At 40.2% G+C, this 21,933-nt stretch overlaps 1 protein-coding gene across 7 annotated transcripts in view; it reads left to right on the top strand.

Annotated features, from left to right (window-relative positions):
- Positions 1-21,933, top strand: part of LOC124876658 (actin-binding LIM protein 3-like) — an 87,897-nt gene that overhangs the window by 7,781 nt on the left and 58,183 nt on the right. For all 7 annotated transcript variants that reach the window (XR_007040348.1, XM_047379604.1, XM_047379605.1 and 4 more), the window contains exons 3-4: positions 19,020-19,203; positions 21,516-21,628. Coding sequence is in view for 6 of the 7 variants with exons in the window: in XM_047379604.1 (XP_047235560.1) it covers positions 19,020-19,203; positions 21,516-21,628 (297 nt within the window). In the remaining variant the exon portion in view is untranslated. The remainder of the gene's footprint in view (positions 1-19,019; positions 19,204-21,515; positions 21,629-21,933) is intronic.

The following is a 21,933-nucleotide window of genomic DNA, read 5'->3' as shown; positions in this document are numbered from 1 at the left end:
CCAACCCCTCTCAAGGAGATGGGTTCCAGAGCCCACGCTGTGCGTTGAGGTGAACCCGACTATTTCTAGTCGATATCTCTCGACCTCCCGCACAAGCTCAGGCTCCTTCCCCCCCAGCGAGATCCAGCCGAAGCATCCGGGGATCGGGCCACTGAGGTCTCTACCTTCGTCCGCCACCCAATCCTCTTTGCACCGGTCCCTCACGGTTCCCCCTGCAGGTGGTGGGCCCACTGGGGGATGGCCTCGCGTCCTGCGAGGAGCAACCCGGCCACCAGGCGCTCTCCGGCGAGTCCCGACCCCAGGCCTGGCTCCAGGGTTGGACCCCGGTTCCGCCGTACTGGGCGACGTCACGTGCCTCGATATATTAGTGCTCATGAAGGATTCTTGAACCGCTCTTTGCCTGACCCGTCACCTAGAGCCAGTTTGCCATGGGAGACCCTACCAGGGGCATTTAAGCCCCAGACAACATAGCCTCTAGGATCATTTGAGCACTCAAACCACGTTAAGGTGGCGGTTTAAGGAAGCTGTGCTGCAAGTCTTTATTTAATTTAATTTACCTGAGGGTGAATTATTTTTGCAAACAATAATGTGAAGAAAAGTTTAATCTATAGTTGTGCAAAGCTGCACATACCACAATATACTCGTGTTTCTACAAAATATTGACTCAGCTGGGCTAAGTACATGTGCACACCACACTTTTCAGATTTTCTTTTTTTTAAATGCATAATTTTTTCCACTTCACAGTTGTGCACTAAATTGTCTATCATATGAAATCCCAGTAAAATACATTGAAGCTTGTGGTTGTACTGGACAAAATGTGAAAAGTATGAACTCTTTAGTTAAGATAAGAATATTTTATTGTCATTGCAGTTACCCACAACAATGTTATATATTGCAAGTGACTGTAAAGGTTTCCAAAAGGCTCATATTAGCCATTATAACCATAAACTGCCTATAATACTGTAAATATAAATACACTGCTCAAAAAAATAAAGGGAACACTCAAATAACAAATTCTAGATCTGAATGAATGAAATATTCTCATTGAATACTTTGTTCTGTACAAAGTTAAATGTGCTGACAACAAAATCACACAAAAATCATCAATGGAAATCTAATTTATTAACCAATGGAGGCCTGGATTTGGAGTCACGTACAAAATTAAAGTGGAAAAACACACTACAGGCTGATCCAACTTTGATGTAATGTCCTTAAAACAAGTCAAAATGAGGCTCAGTATTGTGTGTGGCCTCCATGTGTCTGTATGACCTCCCTACAACGCCTGGGCATGCTCCTGATGAGACGGCGGATGGTCTCCTGAGGGATCTCCTCCCAGACCTGGACTAAAGCATCCGGCAACTCCTGGACAGTCTGTGGTGCAACGTGATGTTGGTGGATGGAGCGAGACATGGTGTCCCAGATGTGCTCAATCAGATTCAGGTCTGGGGAACGGGCGGGCCGGTCCATAGCTTCACTGTCTTCATCTTGCAGGAACTGCTGACGGACTCCAGCCACATGAGGTCTAACATTGTCCTGCATTAGGAGGAACCCAGGGCCAACCGCACCAGCATATGGTTTCACAAGGGGTCTGAGGATCTCATCTCGGTACCTAATGGCAGTCAGGCTACCTCTGGCGAGCACATGGAGGGTCGTGCGGCCCTCCAAAGAAATGCCACCCCACACCATTACAGACCCACTGCCAAACCGGTCATGCTGAAGGATGTTGCAGGCAGCAGATAGCTCTCCACAGTGTTTCTAGACTCTGTCACGTCTGTCACATGTGCTCAGTGTGAACCTGCTTTCATCTGTGAAGAGCACAGGGCGCCAGTGGCGAATTTGCCAATCCTGGTGTTCTCTGGCAAATGCCAAGCGTCCTGCACGGTGTTGGGCTGTGAGCACAACCCCCATTTGTGGACGTCGGGCCCTCATACCATCCTCATGGAGTCGGTTTCTAACTGTTTGTGCAGACACATGCACATTTGTGGCCTGCTGGAGGTCATTTTTGCAGGGCTCTGCCAATGTTCTTCCTATTTCTTCTTGCACAAAGGTAGCGGTCCTGCCGCTGGGTTGTTTGCCCTCCTACGGCCTCCTCCACGTCTCCTGGTGTACTGGCCTGTCTCCTGGTAGCGCCTCCAGGCTCTGGACACTACGCTGACAGACACAGCAAACTTTATTGCCACAGCTCGCATTGATGTGCCATCCTGGATGAGCTGCACTACCTGAGCCACTTGTGTGGGTTGTAGAGTCTGTCTCATGCTATCACGAGTGTGAAAGCACCACCAACATTCAAAAGTGACCAAAACATCAACCAGAAAGCATAGGGACTGAGAAGTGGTCTATGGTCCCCACCTGCAGAACCACTCCTTTATTGAGTGTGTCTTGCTAATCGCCAAAGATTTCCCCCTGTTATCTATTGCATTTACACAACAGCATGTGAAATTGATTGTCAATCAGTGTTGCTTCCTAAGTGGACAGTTTGATTTCACAGAAGTTTGATTTACTTGGAGTTATATTGTGTTGTTTAAATGTTCCCTTTATTTTTTTGAGCAGTGTATGACACAGATTTATAACCTCTACAAGAAATGCAATTTATGAATATAATTGTCTTTTATATTTGTCTGTTTTTCCTTTGGTTGAGATAAACAAATGGGACAAAACACAGTAAACGAGGTCTGGAGTCAGCAGCTAGGTTTGCAGTGCAGCCAGCAGGTTTTCACCATGTAGTCAGACTCCAACCAGCTAACCTTCTTTTTAAAGGCTGGGACCTTCGCAGTCCCAAAGCATGTTGCAAGACAACACACTCCGTTTGATCTGCAGTGAGCATCGCCTCACTGCTCTCTGTTACAAAGCACCAAAGAGGGGCGAGTTTCTATTTTTACATAAAACACCAGATTTCATCTCAAGCAGCGCTGCTCTGTGGGGTTTTTAAAAAATAGTCTGAGCTGAAAATGATTTTTATGGTTGTTTGTTGAGTTGACTCGTCTAATTGACTTTTTGCTCAAATGATGCACTCATTCCTTGTGATAGGAAACAGAGTAGATTTATTGATGGAAGTGGCCTTCTTTGATGTTAGGGTATTTCTCTTAATGAACACTTGATCTTGCAGAGTAAGCTTAATAACACCAGGCTAATGGAGTTGGCTGAGTGGGTGTCAACTGATGAAATGGACAAGGATGAAATGATCATTACACAGACATCTCTGTTTCTGTTCCTCTGCTGCTCATTATGTTTTCCTCTGTCTTCGTTCCCTATTCTCCCTGTTTTCTTGTCACATCCTGAGCCTTCGCTTTGGATATCAGTCACAATGCAGTTTTGTTTTCTTTTTGTGGTAAACAACATAATTATATTTTGAACTATTTTGCAAACAGAGGCAGAAAATGGTGTTAAAGTGGAATTGCAGATGTTTTTTTAGTTGTTTTTCTTGTGATTGAACTGTTTATTGGACAGCTACATTAAAGAAACCGACTCAAGTGGTCCTGACAACTGCTGACACTGCAGAGGTTTTATTTTCTCCCTCCACATATTTTTTATCAGATTCAAGTCGGAGCTCTTTGTGGGCCCAACAGAAACACTAAACATTACTTCCAGTCAGAAGAAACCTGTTGGCGAAATTAAAAGATAACTTTTATGGGGTACTTCAGATTGTTTTAAAGTGGAGATCTGTGGAGTTGTTATGACTAGTCAGAATCCCACATGCAAAAAACAGCACTCTGAATACCTTCAGTTTGTATACACAGAAATTAGCTTTCCGTGGGAGCTCACACTAATGACTTGGCTGTGCACAGCAGCACTGTTGTCTCGCAGCAAGAAGGACCTGGGCTTGGATATCAGCCTCTGGTCTTCCTGCGTGGAGTTTGTATGTTCTCCCTATGCAATCACAGATTTTCTGGGTACTCTGGCTTCCTCCCATTGTTCAAAAAAGGGCTGTTAGGTTTATTGTTCTCATAAAGCTGCACTTAGGAATGACTGTGTGCATGCATGGTTGTGTCTCCTTTGCATCTCTGTGTTGCCCTGTGATGGACTAGCAATCTGACCAGGGTATACCCCTCCTCCTGCCTAATGACCAATGGGATATTTAAATTTGCAGTTGTAACAAAACGTGAAAAGGTTTAAGTAGTATCAATACTTTTACAAGGTACTGTTCTGTATATTCAGTGAAATCCAAACAGTACCACTTTTATGACAGGTAACGCAAATTGAGTGGTGGTCATAAACTTAATCCTCTCTGTGTTGATGATGCTAGTAAAGGAGGAAAGAGAGTGACAGGAAGGCAGATGTGTGTTAGATGAACAGATCAATAATCTCTTTGATACCTCTCTTGGGTCCTTCTGTCTGATCTTTGCTACTTTGCTGTCTGCTTCCCTTTCATATCACATTGGTGCCTTTTAACCAATCTTATCTCTCCCTGACTCACATCCTCCTTTTCTTATCTTTTATTTTCCACTTGTACCTCATCTTTGTGTCTGAAACAGTTCTGCCTAAGTATGTGAAAATAGTTATGTACATCAGCCATCATAGATAAAAGTACTCAGATTTCTACTGTGAATGGAGTCCGTTTATAGTATAAAGTTCTGTATACTGTTTTAAGACCATTGAGAAGACATATTCCTATCCAAGTGTTTGAGCTGTGAATGTTTTGACTTCTCAAGAAAACAGTAACATCGGATGCTTGTTATTCATCTTACAAAAGTTTGCCCGAAATCTGACCCATTTTGGTATGACATAAGTTTTTCATAAGTGGTTTTTAAGCCATACAGATTGTCATGCATTGTTGTTCCTTAAAACAAGAGTGTTTAGAAATAATATGCTTAAGTTATTTAACATTTAATTGAACAACCTTTGGTTTGTCAAGTATTGTCCTGTAAATACCAGCCCAGTATGGCGGTGATATTAGAACAAATGATGAAAGAGTTATTCGAGCACTGGCATTCTCAAAACAGCAAACTGTGCACACATATGGAATAAATTCACAACAGTTTCTCTTCAGAAATAAAAAAAGATATTAACAAAAACAATTCAACTCCAAGATAAAATATTTAATTTAAAAAACCCTCTTTTTTCGGCTTGAAACAATTCAACTCAAAACTACCAGCTACTAAGTGAAGGAAACTAGGTCTATTGTAAACAAAGCTGTCTACCGTGTGGTAAAGGCAGAGCTGTTAGCTTGTTAGCCGCAAGTGAAGACAACATTTAGAATGTTTTAAACAATATTCGAACCTACTTTTAGCAGGTTAGTTCAAGGGATTAAGGTAAATCACAGATAAAAAGGAGCAAAGTCACATTGCTGGACCGTTAGTGTTTATAAACATCGTCTTGATCTTAACTTTACATCACAACCAGGGGTGAAAGTGAACTGGTACGGTCCGGTACTGCATACCACTAAAAGATTCTGCACCGGTACACAGTACCGGGAAGAGGGAAGAACGGCTGTCTGCTATGAAGCCGTCATCCAGAACCAGTTACAGCTGCAAAAACCCACGAGCACACAAAGAAGATCAGATCCCCTATCAATTGGCAGTCTAAAACACAACTTAATCTGTTTATAAATATAGCTTTTTTCCTCGTACTCGTACTCGTACTCGTCATCTTCCGCTTTATCCGGGACCGGGTCGCGGGGCAGCAGACTCAGCAGAGACGCCCAGACGTCCCTCTCTCCAGACACCTCCTCCAGCTCCTCCGGGGGGAGCCCAAGGCGTTCCCAGGCCAGCCGAGAGACATAGTCCCTCCAGCGTGTCCTGGGCTGTCCCCTGGGCCTCCTCTCGGTGGGACGTGCCTGGAACACCTCCCGAGGAAGGCGTCCAGGAGGTATCCGGTATAGATGCCCGAGCCACCTCTACTGGCTCCTCTCGATGTGGAGGAGTAGCGGCTCTACTCCGAGCCCCTCCCGGATGGCCGAGCTCCTCGCCCTATCTCTAAGGGAGTGCCCGGCCACCCTACGGAGGAAGCTCATTTCCGCCGCTTGTATCTGGGATCTTGTTCTTTCGGTCATGACCCAAAGTTCATGACCATAGGTGAGGGTAGGAACGTAGCTTTTTTCAAATAGTTTCTGAACTGTTCTGCTATACTGGAGCCTCAAAGCTCTTCCTTGGCTTCTATCCCCTCGGAGCCCGAGGCTGTTGTGAATGGCCAGCCTTTAAAATGAGCACCGCTATGTTTAATGTCTGTCTGCTCGCTGCTAAATACCCCAGTTAAAAGCAAAGGGAGAGTAACTAGTTGTCAGTCAGTCATTTTCTACTGCTTATTCCATAGTGGGTCACAGGGGAGCTGGTGCCTATCTCCAGCAGTCTATGGGCAAGAGGCAGGGTACCTACACCCTGGACAGGTTGCCAGTCCATCACAGGGCAACACACAAACAACCATGCACACACTCATTCATACACCTAAGGGCAATTTAGAGTTACCAATTAACCTAACAGGCATGTCTTTGGACTGTGGGAGGAAGCCAGAGTACCTGGTGAGAACCCACACATGCACAGGGAGAACATGCAAACTCCATGCAGAAAGACCCCAGGCCAGGAATCAAACCCAGGACCTTCTTGCTGCAAGGCAACAGTGCTACCAACTGTGCCACCGTGCAACCAGTAACTAGTTGTGGTTAATGTAATTTTGCTGAATTACAACAACACAGTACAGCTCGAAACCAGTGTTGCCAGGTGAGAAATGTAGGATTATCATACTAGAGACATAAAATTATCGTATTTTGAGGGAAATTATCGTACACTCGTCATAACCAAAATAACAAGTCTGTTAATGTGTTGAATAGCGTCTAACAGGCACTCGCAGCTTTGTGGCGTCAGTACGGAATGGATTTATCAACATTTGCAGCCCCACAGTGCCGGGCTCTGCTTCTTCTTCTTTTCTTTTTCTCAATCATGGGCGGGCGCAGTGGACTATTCAGCCAATCATGGCTGTTGTTCTGAGGCCAACGCATTCATGTCATTTAGAAAAGCACGATTGGCTGGAATTTCCAGCATTTGTTTCCGAATCCGGACACAGATGCCTCCAAGGTTCCCAAAAAAACTCCGACAGACTTTGGCGATAGGCTGATTACAACCACACATTCACGGAATGGTCAAATTATTATACATTTGGCCTTTTTTAGTAATATTGATCGTACATCGTACAGAGAGCAAAATTATCATACAAATACGATAATTATTGTACACCTGGCAACACTGCTCGAAACACTGTTTACGACCAGAGATTTCACATACACTACACGAGAGCTCATGCGCGCTTACCACCAAAACAGAACGGTTGCCAAGGACATCGGTGCTTTCGATTTAATGGACTGGGATGATTTTACACAGGTGGTGCACAGACATAAAAAACTGCCGCTTGCATTAGGACAGGACGAACAATAAATCACTTACCATCTACAGACTTTTAAATAAAAACTGCGAAAACAACCGAACTGTCAAATTTTTTATTTAAATGAAATCAAAACTTGACCACAATGCAGAGAACAATAACTTCTTTGTTCAAAAGAAAAGACGGAAACTGAAGATGAAAAGTTATGCATCAGAAAATGGTTTATCGTTGTTTTATACATGGGAGTTTTTTAACAACTGTAACTACATTGTCAAGTGATTCTAATTTCTGCCTTATACAGACAGCCTATATTGAAGTAAAATATTGATACGTTTTTAATTAGTTTGAGTTTGGACTGGGCTGCACGGTGGCACAGTTGGTAGCACTGTTGCCTTGCAGCAAGAAGGTCCTGGGTTCAATTCCCACCCTGGGGTCTTTCTGCATGGAGTTTGCATGTTCTCCCTGTGCATGTGTGGGTTCTCACTGGGTACTCTGGCTTCCTCCCACAGTCTGAAGACATGCCTGTTAGGTTAATTGGTCTCTCTAAATTGCCCTTAGGTGCATGGTTGTTTGTGTGTTGCCCTGTGATGGACTGGCAACCTGTCCAGGGTGTACCCTGCCTCTTGCCCATAAACTGCTGGATATAGACACCAGCTCCCCCATGACCCACTATGGAATAAGTGGTAGAAAATGAGAAAAAAAAAAAAAAGACTAAGTTTGGAGTTTGCTGAGAGAGAGAGATCTTGAGTGGGCCACAGATGAGAGTAACACTGTGGGCAGTACTGGCAAAAATTTAAAACTACTTTCACCCCTGATCACAACTCAGAACAAACAAACTAGCCTCAAGGCTTAGAGGCATGTTTGCATTAGCTTACAAGAAAACACCAAAAGCAAAACACCATGAAATAAACAGTATTTAGATTGTTTCATTCTAAACTATATTTCCCACACTACCTCTTAGATGAAATAAGAAAGATCATTCCTGTTCATCTTAATTTCAATTTAGCATGAACGCTGGATGCAGAACTTGCTTAAATTTTGGTTGTCTTTTGATTAACAGGTACACTAACATCAGATTGTAGTGAACTTTGGATTCAAGTATTCTTCGTAGTAGGCTTACTTGCCAGCGGGTTTAAAAAGATTTAGGTTCTTGTGCGCTGCCTCTCCTTATGCATAATGGCTCAGTGTTTGTGTATGTTTTTACCCGCGAGATTTTTTAACACCTGAATGTTTTTATGCTTGGATTAGCCAATATACGCAGGGTTTCATAAATCACATTTCATCAAGATTTATCATTTTTGCAGCCAAGTAGGAAAGGTTCCAATGTATTTTCTTTTATCTCTTTTAAGTGATACCACTTCCTTATGTAAGGGCTGGTTTTCTTTTACAGCATCAGTCAATTGGTTTTGGCAGCAAACCAATACAATTGATTTGCTGTCTTCAAAATCAGTTTTGCATCTCTTTAACTAAAGCACTTAGATCAAACAGGCTAATCTTTACTGGTAACAAATATTGAAGTATTTAGATGTTTTGCTGCTTTTGGTAAATTACACCTAAAGTGAGAACATTAGTGAGAAAAATGACAGGAAATGGTAAAAAAATTCTACCTTTTAAAACATAAGTGAGGGGAACACAGGGAAAAATACAATCCTCTAATGATATATTCTCAAATTCTTGGGTCACTGACATAGTCCAAGCAGATAGCAGAGTTACTGGAATCTGGCAATCCTGAATAGTGACACTGTTGAGGCCAGGTACAGTCCAGGCTCAGGTCTTTTATTGGCTTTGCTATTCCGTATTGGAGGGTCAGTTATCCAGATTCTCTTAATTTGCCATTAATGACATTTACTAGGGGCTGCATGGTGGTGCAGTTGGTAGCACTGTTGCCTTGCAGCATGAAGGTCCTGGGTTCAATTCCTGGCCTGGGGTCTTTCTGCATAGAGTTTGCATGTTCTCCCTGTGCATGTGTGGGTTCTCACCAGGTACTCTGGCTTCCTCCCAAAGACATGCCTGTTTGGTTAATTGGTAACTCTAAATTGCCTTTAGGTGTATGAATGAGTGTGTGCATGGTTGTTTGTGTGTTGCCCTGCAATGGACTGGCAACCTGTCCAGGGTGTACCCCGCCTCTCGCCCATAGACTGCTGGAGATAGGCACCAGCTACCCCGTGACCCACTATGGAATAAGCAGTAGAAAATGACTGACTGACATTTACTAGTAACAGCCAGATTCCAGTGAGATACATAAAAAAGTAATTGTATGATGCTCAGATGATCTTGTCTACATGTAGAGAACCTTAAGTCTAGGACAACAGATGGGGTCAGCAGAAGGCACATGGTCCTGAGGTCTTACTTGACAGGTCTCACAAAGAAACATCCAACAGGCCTTTGACCTATTTGAATGTTGAGCCTCAGTCAGCAAGTTCTAGTAGCAGCAGGAAGATTTGTTCTGACTGTTCATGAAAAAGTAATATGTCATGTGACTTAGAAGGAGTATTAGATGGTAGCAGGCAGGGACATTATCGTTTATATTCCAGGCCTTTTTTGCAATGACATTTTCCACTTCTGTGAAAGTTCTGCTTTAAATGCATTTAATCATATTTTTAATCAAATGAGATAATTTCCACTTTCTTTTGGGACTGTTCGCCTTTTTCAAGAGGTAACAAAAAATAAAAAGGGGCAATTTACTGAAAACTGCATTTAAACTTGAATAGGCTGTTTATGAGCTGATCAAAATTTTAAGGCCGTAGCACAAAACACCAAAACAGAAGTAAAATTGTCAAAACAAAAGTCTGAGCAGTGAGCTCCATTGCTCTTGTTGATTACTTCAAAAATTTGGTATGACATGCTTAGTGTAAATGTTCCTATAACCAAGTCTATTACCCAAGGGGTTAAGGTGGCTTCACGAAAGATATCCATGGTCTGAAAATGACATCTCCCCCTCCTTTCCCATGCATCCACAAATATTTTGAGTGGGATTTAGATATGAGGAACATGCAGAATGGTCCAAAAGAGGGATGTTATTATCATGTAAGAGGTCCTCTGTCAGTAGGCGTTGTGACCTTCAGTGTTGTTAACCGTTGAAAGACCCAGAATAAAACGTTTTTCCACCTTTCAATGTCCCATGTTTGGAGCTCCTATGCAAAATCCAAAGAGGAGAGTGTCATTTTGTTCGTGATAGTCCTGATCCACATGCAGAGAAACACTCAGAAGAGGAGACTTGGTTATGAAGGTTTATTTTCTTTAACAAGGATAAATGAGAACTGTTCTGGAACAGGTAGATCGCCAACTATACAGGAAGAAGAGGAAGAAGCAGGTGAATCAAAAATGCTGTAGTAAACCTAGGGCAAATAAATCAAAACACTACACTTAACGTGGTGACTGTAACTTAAGGAAAGGCTTACTATGTTGGAGTAATCTAACTGCTGGGGGGGGGGGGGAGTTTTGGAGTCTGAGTGTTCTCTGAAACTGCTTGAGAGACTTGTGAAGGACAGTGAGGAGTTCAGGAAGGTAGTACTTGCGTTGGAGGGTGAACAGGTTACACTTATGCCTTGGTTCGGATGACAGTGAAACAAGAAGCTGCCAGCTGGTCTTTGAAAAGATGAAGGAAACAGGAATTTGGGATCTTAACCTACGACAACAGGAATCCTTTCTCCAAAAGTCGGTAATCCAAATAAGCAAAACGATGCAGAGAGCGAAGTGAGGCATCAGCAAGGGTTATCCAAAGATTCAGATAAACAGCCTGTGAAGGAGCACATACGAATGTTACTTAGAGCAAAGAACAAAGCAAGGATTAATTGTAGCTTGAGCTTGTACCACTGAAGGCAAACACTCTGGCCCTGAAGTGCTGGCAGCCTCCTGCTTAAGTACACCTCCAAGCAATCAGCAGATTAGTTACACCTGTCACCCAGCACACCTGAGAACTCCAGCACCATCTGAGAAGTGAACACAGTGAACAAACAAAAAAGCACACACACAAAACTCCAGATCCTGACAGAGAGTCTGTGACCTGGGATGAGACATGGCATTTAAATATACTTTTTTAAAGCTCCTCTCTTGCAGATAGCATCTTATTGTTATTTGACTTGAGTGAGCATTAATTATCATCAAGAATTAGCATGTGTCTCCACAGACCGCCTGTTGGATCTTCTCGGTCACCTTTGGTGAAATTTCTTTGGGTTTACCAGTTGACGTTTTTGTCCTATTACCCTCACCATCATCACAAAGAAATTCAAATCCTACTTGTGCATCTGCACAATCGTACCACGTTTAATAACAGAAAACCATTTTGCTTTTGCATCAGGAGGTCATGATAGTAGGACAGGAACATGAAAGCCAGATGTAAGTGTAGACTTCAGTTTTTAGGGTTATAGTCTTAAACCTTTCATGAGGTGATAAACATCTAGGGTTTCCATGCAGTTTTCAATAAATTGCTAACTAAATGTTTTGGTGTCTAGCCCTTGTTTCTTCTTTTTGCAGTGTTGTTCATTAAGATCCAACATTGCAAACCTAAGCATGCTACAGTCTTCCTAACAGAGAGAGAGATGCATTCTCATGGCAATCCATCCTATAAAGTCATACTTGTTCTGTTCAGTTTTCTAACTGTACGGTCATGAACCTTACAACAAAGGCTTCTGAAGTCTTACAGTTTCTTCTCTGAGTAGCATATTCTGTGAAGACTGTGCTGCTCAGACAAAAAATGCATAATCTATCACAATGTAGAATGATTGACTGTAAATAGTTTGAAAATGACCTTATATCCTTTAGAGAATGGTGGACAGTTAGAACAGCTTCTATAAAGTCTTGGTTGTTGTTTCCTCTGGGGCATTGCATTAACACTCACATGTCCGCTCCAGACCAGCAAACTGCCCAATCTCCTGCTATTATAGAGCTAATGAAACCTGCTTATGATCAATGAATTGATTGCTTTGATTTGCAGTGCCAAGCTGCGACTTGACCTCTTAAATCCAATAATAGCTGCAAGAATATACATATTTTGTTTTAGATTAAAGATTTTTTTTATTTTAGACCCTTTTAAATACATAAACCCTTATAACTGAGAATATATCTGATGTTTGTTGGTGAATACTAACAAGACAATATTAAATGAAAATGTTGAGGTTCAGAGTAAAAAAAAATTCTGAACTTCTAATATGTTAGAAAACCGTTTGAGAAATGGTTTCCTTAGTTGACAGAGGGACATTTGTGCAATGATTTTAGTGTGTGAGGGCAATTCTGGCTAAGAATCTGAAACCAAAAATACCGGAGAAGCCTCCAGAGAGGCCAAGTCTCAACAGCTCCCTCATATTTCCTGCTTTCCTCTACATCTTAATCGTTTTTCACTTAGACAGTGATGAATGTGTGAAAGCTTTGAGTTGGATGAGAAATTAAATTCTCAAGTGTGTGTTTAAAGTCAGCAGCATGAAGAAATAGTAATTATGTGTAGATTTGTTTTAATCAGGTCAAATAAAGACTCACATAAACATACATTAAAATCCACTAAAGTTGGAGATGTTTGACTTATTTTCTACATGTCACATGAGTCTGGTGGTGATACAGTGTAAAAATTGTTTTGCACACAAGAGCATGAAACATTGGTTCAGCAGCTTGAGTTCTTCTCAGGAGAGCTTTAGTCCCAAGCAAGCAAATAAAGGTCAGACAGGCATTTCAAAGTTGTCTGGAAGCAGACGTACTTTGTTTTGTTGTCCTAGATTTTATTGCCTATGAAAAAAACATCTTATAAAAATTATGAAGCATAGAGAGGGATTAAAGAGTTTATTTTAGGTAAAATTGCACAAACGCAAAATGAATGCACCATAACAGTAAAATTACAAAACAAAGTTTTAAATAAATGACTCATATTTTTAAGTAAGAAGAAGTTCACATAAAATTATAATTTTTTTAATTGTCATTTAACTTAATGAAAAAGACCTTTCCAGACTTTGAGCTCTTTTTGGAGTAATCCTAATGTAAACCAATGTGATAAACTTAAAACAAATAGTCATAAAGAGCTGTAGTTAAATAATTATAAGAAAGAAAATCAGAAACTAAAAGATAATAAAAATTAATTTTTTATAAAATTTTTAAAATATGCTTAAAAATATATATATCGTGCCTCCAGGTCTCTGATGTCACAGGCACACGTTAGGGCTGACACTCAAAGATGCAAATAATAGAACACTACCAAGATCGAAACAAAAGAGTTTCAAGGTTTCGTGGCTTTTGCCCCAATCATACTATTGAAAACCTAATTTTATTTTGCGTGCAGTGTGTAAATGGAAATATTTCTTTGCATTGGAGGAAAGGGTCAAATCAGAAATTAAAAATTTGGCTTTGCCTTAGAACACATTTGATTGTGTAGCAGACGCAGTTTGATCACTAGATAAGACAGACTGGTACAGATGTTTTAAACATGTTAAAAATTCAGCTAAATAAGAGCTGTAGTTCTCAAATGCCACATATGCCTTGTGTGTGCCACTGTAACAGATTCAGTGCAACTACAACAAACAGTGCATTAATGATCCAACAGTAACACTTCTTAATCTTCCAGTTCGCTTTCTAGATGCTTCACTCAACTCGGGATGCTGGATGTTTGAAAGTAAAAGTCATGGCTTCACTTGCTGTCTGATTCATTCTACTTATAATTATCCACTTGGGAGCACCTGTAGCGGATTCTCAGATGGTTAATCTTTACTCTTCTTTAGAAGCAATACAACATTTAGAAGCAATACAACATAGTTACCTCATCCGTCGACTTAAATGTCAGCCAATGGTCAGGATCTGTTCACCTTTATAGATATATAAGGCAAATATTGACATGATGGCAAGCTTTGTGGTGGAGGAGAGGCAACTGGTGACTTTAAAAACAATTACTTCCCAAAAACAGTTACACAGTATTTTGTTTCCCATCAGTTTTTGTATGTATTTCTGCTGTTTTGAAGATTTTCAATTAAGAAGAAATTTATACATTTAGGGCCTGATCTTCAAAAGATTTGCATGTGCAAAACCGCACGCAAACCTCTTTGCGTTAGCAAAGCTGATCCACAAATGAGGTGGTAATCGGATTGCGTGTGCAAAATCAGCAGAACTGTGGGCGCAAACTTTTTAGCGTGTCTGCCTTCATGAATATGCAAAAAATATGGTAATAACCCAAACGCGCAAATTCATGGAAGGAGGATATGCAAATGTCATCCCTTACCAACCGCAATGCAATTTTCAAAGCCTGAAACTGTTTGCGGGCACAATTTATGCATGTGAAATGTATGTACCAAATGAGATGCAAAAATGTGTGCTGTCACTTTGGCCAGAAGGAGGCATAGATAGAATGACAAATGACAGGGAGAGAGAATCTTCTGTACATGTGCCAACAGATTTGGGATGTCAAAAATAAAAATAGTAACAATAGATAAGAATAGAGGATTCTATGTAGGATTATCTAAGCTCTGATTTGGAGCCAATCACAAACAAAAGCCATGATATTTCTCCTATGGTAAAACTAACAACACTTCATCCAACATCATTCCAGCGTTATATCGCTGTCAGTGATCATCTGCTGAACGCGCACAAACCTGATCATGGCAAAATGCGTACATAACTGATCAAGCGTGCACAGCCTATAATTGCACATCATGCAAAAGACCCACTGTGCCTTGATGTTGATAATATAATTAATAGGAAAGAACTAAAGACATTATAACTCCTTCATTTGCAAACTAGATGCTAAAATCACTTCTTAGCAGGTGAAAAAGCACCATTTTAAGGCAGCTTTTCCATGTGATGACAAAGACATTGTATCCTTTAATCTAGTCACTAAACAAACACATTGTATTCTTGATGGTAACACTATGTCATTGGAGGGCAATTGGAGCTGGAGCAGTTTGATTATGATTTTGTTGACTATGTTTTAAAATTAGCAAAGCTGTAACATACAGATTGCCAACTCCTACAACAATCTATTTTTATGTTGCTAATATTATGTTCAGTCTTAAACATTGTGGCTGTTTATGATAAACTCCGAACTCTTCAAACATATACTCTCAAAAAAACAACAGAACCCGGTGAGTCTCTGAAATAAATTAAAAGATCAAGGGAGACAATTAACAGACATATTTGTCTTTTATATTGTTAATATTGATTGGCCAATTTGTTGCAAGTTACTTCGAGCAAGATAAGAGAAATAATCTCGTCAGGGCAGATGACAAACCTGCTGTGAGTAGCACAACAAAAGTTAACTAACTGTAACAGTCCAGAAAAGCAAGGGCCGAACGGAACGGAAGGAAAAAAATCAGCAACTGAATCATTTATAATGATGAACCATAGCAATCCCTGCATATTTATAGCAACACAGCAGAGGATCTGTTTGCTTTTCCTCTTGTTCCAGCCAGTAGCACACGCAATTTCCGCATTTAAATAGGGCGGTCTGCACCTGGATTGCACCTGTTATCCATTGCACACACAATATTTGAAAATAACATGCAACACGCCCACTTATTGCACGTGCAATTTATTTATAGTACATGTAAATTAGCACCCACCAATTGGGGTCTTTGAAGATCAGGCCTTTAGTATGTGTGAAATGAGGCATAAACTGGCGTAACATCCAACTGCTAGGTGGTGTCAAAGTGTTTCAAATAAAATCCTTGGTATATATGGAATAGGCATCAATCAGGGTTGGTGGGCTAAACCACTTCGGCTGCATTAAGAGCAAGGTTGTCCACAAGGGGTTAACACTGTTATCTTTAGCATATGTGCTACCAAGCTTTATGAAATTGTATCCGATGTTTTTTCAGTTAGGACTTTGATTTGTAGGAGGAACAATCCTTCAGAAAATGTGGGAAATGCTGTACATGGGAATATAAAGAGTTTTCTGTTTCTCAGCCTGCGTTCATTGCTTTAAGTAAGTTTATTTTACATTATTTAGATGCGCTTTGTAGTCACTCTGTGCTCTTATTCATACAATAATTGGTTTTATATCCCACTTGGCATATAGTCTAATTCCTTTTATGCATTAAGCATGTGAATTGCAACATTTATTCAAGTAAAGTTGCCATGCTGTGACTATACAGATTTTATTGCACTGTTTACCGTTACTGTATTCTTGCCAATAAAAATAAGCAGTTTATGGACAGGGGGATACATTTGCAACTGGTAAATATACAATGTTTAGCTATTTACAAAAATAACCTTACAAAGAGATCAAATGTTTTTACTAGGGTTGTGAAACTCTTTCTGTTGAATAAATATTCCCTAATTTATTTGACTCCAGGCTTGTCTAAAGCTACACTGAATCCACTCGGCTTTAATGTGCAATATTTCTCTTGCAGTCTCATCCTCCATCTCAGCCTCTTAACACTTTGCCTTGGATCAGCTCAGATCCATTCAGCCCACTGGGTTTAGAGCCATTACCTTAATTACAGATAGGACACTCAATTCACTGCCAGACATCTTGATTCCTTGACCGCCTTTCTGATGTCTAACCTATAGTTTAATTCAGGTTGTATCATCGTCCTGCTGTTTATACTGATGTATAGGCCTCATTTCCTGTGCCTGTATGGTGCTGATTATTTTACTTTGACAGATAAATGGTGTGCTGACTTCTGCAAAGCTCAAGGGGAAACCAATGATACGGATTTTATTATTTATCAACATAATTACTTTCAATAAATATGCACATGCAACATACAAAACAAAACAAAAACTCATACAGTGTATTACAAAAATATGCATACACTTAACGGATATTATTACGTTCCAAGCACTAACTTTTTTTATTGCTTTTTATTGGAATTTTATGAGATGGACCAACCAAGTAGAGCATAACTGTGAAGTGGAAAGAAATTTATACAAAACCATTCACAAATAAAAATCTGAAAACAGTGGAATCCATTTCTTTTGAGACCAATGTATTCTGATACTCCAAAATTTCACTGCAACCAACTGCATTTTGAAGTCACCCAATTAGTAAGTGCTGTTCAATCCATCATCCAAAAATGGAAAGAGTGTAGCACAACTGTAAACCTACTAAGACATCTGAAATGACAGACCAAGAAAAGAGAGAATTAATCAGAGAAGAAACCAAGAGGGTCATAGTAACTCTGGATGGGGAAACTGAGATTTCCAGCTTAGGTGGTAGTATATGTTCATATAATAGCTATCATTCACCACAAATCTGGCCTTTATAAAAGAGTGGCAAGAAGAAACCAGTTGTCTAAAGAGACTCATAATAAGTTCCGTTTTTAGTTTACCATAGTCCTTGTAGGGGAAATAGCTACCATAAAGATCCTCTTGTTAGATGAGACCAAAATTGATCTCTTCAGGCTACATCTGAAACATCGTGTCTGACAGAAAACTTACCAAGTTTTCCAGCATCCCACCTACCTGGGTTTTATTATGCTGTGGAGAGGCTTTTCTTCAGTAGGTACAGGAAAGCTGGTCAAAGCTGATGACTGGAGCAAAATACAGGCAGGTGCTGATAGCAACCTGTTGGAGGCTATAAATTAGTTGAAAATGGTTCTGAAGTTCTTTCAATCATATAAGGGCTGTAGTACCTTTATCAAATGCACCCATAGCTATAGTGGAAGGATTTAGATCAAAGTATGTTGATGTTCTAACTTAAATCCAATTAGGAATCAGTGCCAAGACTTGGAAATTGCTGTTCATAGATGCACTATATTGAGTCTTAAGTTTCTTTTATTTTCCAAAGAAAGAGGAGAAAAACTTTAAACGTTTAGATGTGTAAAGCTGGTACAGACCTGAGATGAGTGCAGATGCATGGCATAATGAAATACTTGTTTTTTCTCTCACATCCAATCCCAACAAAATACATTGGATTTTGTGGCTTATAATATGACAGGATGTGAAAAAGTTCAACTGATATAAATACTTTGAATATGTAATTTCCAAAAACTACAGCTAATATAAGGTAAGAGGCTAAGCTCATTCTAACTTGACCACATATTGGTTTCAGATCAATTTAAACTGCTTAACCATCCAGCAGACCAGAGGAATTCCCAATGTTGGCACAACTGGACCAGAAACAATCATTTGGCTGAGGGACCCTGAATTTGCTAAATAAAAGCCATACATCATGCTGTCAATAAACACTAAACACAGAGCATGCACTTTCTTCTGAAACTGCCTATGTTAATGCCTACGTTAATGCATATAAATGTATGTATTTTTTGTAAACACAAATTGGCTGTTAGGGTGATCACACTTTACACAAAATGCTGGAAAGTGGAGATCTTTTGGAGTTTTTGTCATTTGTGCCTGTTGATAAACTAATGCTGCACATTGGACCAGTCAGCAGTTTTCTAAACCATATTACACGATGGATGACTACCTCACCATCTAAGGTGTACAAAATGTTTTACACTTCACATTTTCTTATGACAGCCAGAGAGGATTGTATAATTTTAGATCAGATGGATGGGACTAGAGGATCACCATGAAAGACAGAACACAATCAGATCAAGATTATTGTTAATCTAGCACAAAACTAAAGTTTTTAGGTCAAATACTTTACATAAATGTTACTGCCACAGAAGGTCGACATATGCAGGTTTTTAATCACACCTCACCAGTTGGATGAGTCCTCTTATATATTTCATGCCTTAATCTATTCAAAAGGTGTATTGTTTTCTGTTTTTTTGTCCATCAACCTTTCTGGAACATAAAACAAACCACTGAACTCTGTTCTTCTGTATGGTTAGTGTGCGGCTGTGACTTGGTGCAGGCGGGTTTCTTTCACCACTCTGGCGAGTACATCTGCACGGAGGACTACCAGCGGCTCTACGGGACCCAGTGCGACAGCTGCGACCAGTACATCACTGGAGAGGTGGTCTCTGCCATGGGGAGGACGTACCACCCGCACTGTTTTGTCTGCAGTGTTTGCAGGTATGGCCAAGCTAATACAGTTTGTTGTACAGACACGCAACAAACAATGAAAATATAAACATTGCTACCTTGAAAAAAGTAACACCTTGTATGACAGAACCTAGTGTTATCTTGCAAATCAGCAGTTTAAAGAAATGTAACAACACAGATAAAAAAGAAAGGATTGTGTCGAGAACTTTAATTTTACTTGGTGAAGTAAAATGTATTATGTGTGTGTATCAAATGTTGCATTTCACATATTGCTGCATTGTGTAGAGCTCTATCACTTAATCAGATATTCTCCTGGCATCATGTGCAATTTGTTAATATATGTAAACAACAGCAACAAATATGTAAGTTTAACAAGGTGCACCACATACTGTGAAAAGATGTCTTTAAATATCTTCGTTTCAAAGTGAAAATAAAATGCAGCTTTCTGCTGTAGACCTGTAACTTCTGACATTTTTATTTCACCTTTTACTGACTTTTTCAAAGCAAGTCACCTATTTAAAAACTAGGGTATATTTTTCCAGAATGTTAGAAACAGAAAGAGGCACTGATATGTTTTCACTGGAACATTGCCTACCAGACTGCTTAAATAGTTTGCAAATTATTAGAAAAATGCATTTTGTTATAAAAATTAGGGCAAGGAGAAAGATACACCCACACTTAAAAACAGACATCCCTGTAATAACTAAGGTCATCCAATGGCAAAAGTCATGTGCTAACTTAACTATTGAGCGCCAAGAAAAGTTTTGCATCGTCAGATGAGATCATAAACTTATTAAATATAGAAAAAACAGCTTTCAACTGATAATTTTATTCAGGAAAATAGCAGTCCAAACTGGGGTGCACTAGCATTGCTGTTTTGCAGCAAGAAAGTCCTACGTTCAAATCCCAGCCTGGGGTCTTTCTGCATGGAGTTTGCATCCCAGTGCATGTGTGGGCTCCTCCCCACACTCCAAATAACATGCCTGTCAGGTTAACTGGTCTCTCTAAATTTCCCTTGGGTATGAGTGTGTGTGTGCATGATTGTGTGATGAAATAGCTGAAATGGATGAACCCTGCCTCTCACCCAATGACAGCTGGAGATCCATACCAGCCCCGGGGAATATAGATGATGGATGGATGGATGGATGGATGGATGGATGGATGGATGGATGGATGGATGGATTCATGGATGGATTCATGGATGGATTCATGGATTCATGGATGGATTCATGGATGGATTCATGGATTCATGGATGGATTCATGGATGGATTCATGGATTCATGGATGGATGGATGGATGGATGGATGGATGGATGGATGGATGGATGGATGGATTCATGGATGGATGGATTCATGGATGGATTCATGGATTCGTGGATGGATGGATGAATGAATGAATGGATGGATGGATGGATGGATGGATGGATGGATGGATGGATGGATGGATTCATGGATGGATTCATGGATGGATTCATGGATGGATTCATGGATGGATGGATGGATGGATGGATTCATGGATGGATTCATGGATTCATGGATGTATTTATGGATGGATTCATGGATGGAACTATTCAAACCAACCATGACAAAGAAAATAGTGATGATAGCAAAACACGGTGGTGGTTGTGTGATGGTCTGCTGTTGCTTTGCTTTTTCATGAGCTGATTTGCTTGCCGTTGATGGATCTATAAATTCTGCTTCATAAAATCCTAAAGGAGAAACTCGAGTGTATTTCTGCACTTAAGCACCTGAACAACAATCATAAACACATCAGCAAGTCCACCCCTGTAAGGCTCAAAAAAGAGAGAAAAACTCAAAATAAGGTTTTCAAGTGGCCTAGACAAAGTCTGGTTTTAAAAACAATGGAGATGCTGTGGCATGAAGAGGTCATTCATGTCAGAAAACCAGTGTTGGTTAATTAATTCAATTCTGCAAAGAAAAGTGAACCAAAATTCAGGGACATAAAAATGCTAATTGAAGTTTATCACAAATAATTGATGGCAACTCAAGCTGCTGCCAATTGTGGCAATAATTAATAATCAGTTACCTTTGTCTAATGTAAAAAATATTATAAGGATCTGAAACATTTTATTTTATGGGCTACAAGGTGAAGCAGTTATTAGCAGTAGGTTTTTTCACACATTGTATTATGACAAGTTTTGTTACTAAAATTATATTGCTTATTTATTAAATAATATCCTATATCTTAATAGATATTTGAATATTATTTGGTAAAGGTTTAGCACATAAAACACCAGACTGATTTTTTTCAATGAATATTGCTCCGCAGATGGTACTTTTGTGTTTGGGTTGAAAGCGATTTAATTTGTGTGTTTTCTTAGGCATCCATTCCCAATTGGAGACAGAGTGACCTTCTGTGGAAAAAAGTGTGTGTGTCAGCAGTGCTCCCACTCTCTGGAACAGGACAAGCCTGTTAAGGTTCTTGGACCGAGCTGTAAGAGGCAAACATGCACACACTAACACATGGACGCACGTTCATGCAGCTTCTTGATTTACAAAACAATGAGCATGTCGGAGTTCTGGGAGTTTTTCTGTTCACCTGTTTTTGCCTACTACTAACCCCATCCAACCTCTAGATGGCACCAGACGCACGGTAGGAGCTGAGTCCACAGGTGTTCTCCATCAGCCTCATCAGGAGAGGAGCATAAGAACCCAACGGTGCCAACATTCCAGAGCCTGAGTGTTAACCTGCAGTGGTAACTCTAGCTGACCAAGACAAATCTCTATGATTATTCTGAG

The sequence above is a fragment of the Girardinichthys multiradiatus genome, chromosome 11 (genome assembly GCF_021462225.1).
Source record: "Girardinichthys multiradiatus isolate DD_20200921_A chromosome 11, DD_fGirMul_XY1, whole genome shotgun sequence".
NCBI classification, from domain to species: domain Eukaryota; kingdom Metazoa; phylum Chordata; class Actinopteri; order Cyprinodontiformes; family Goodeidae; genus Girardinichthys; species Girardinichthys multiradiatus.
This window is presented reverse-complemented; position numbering and strand designations above follow the sequence as displayed.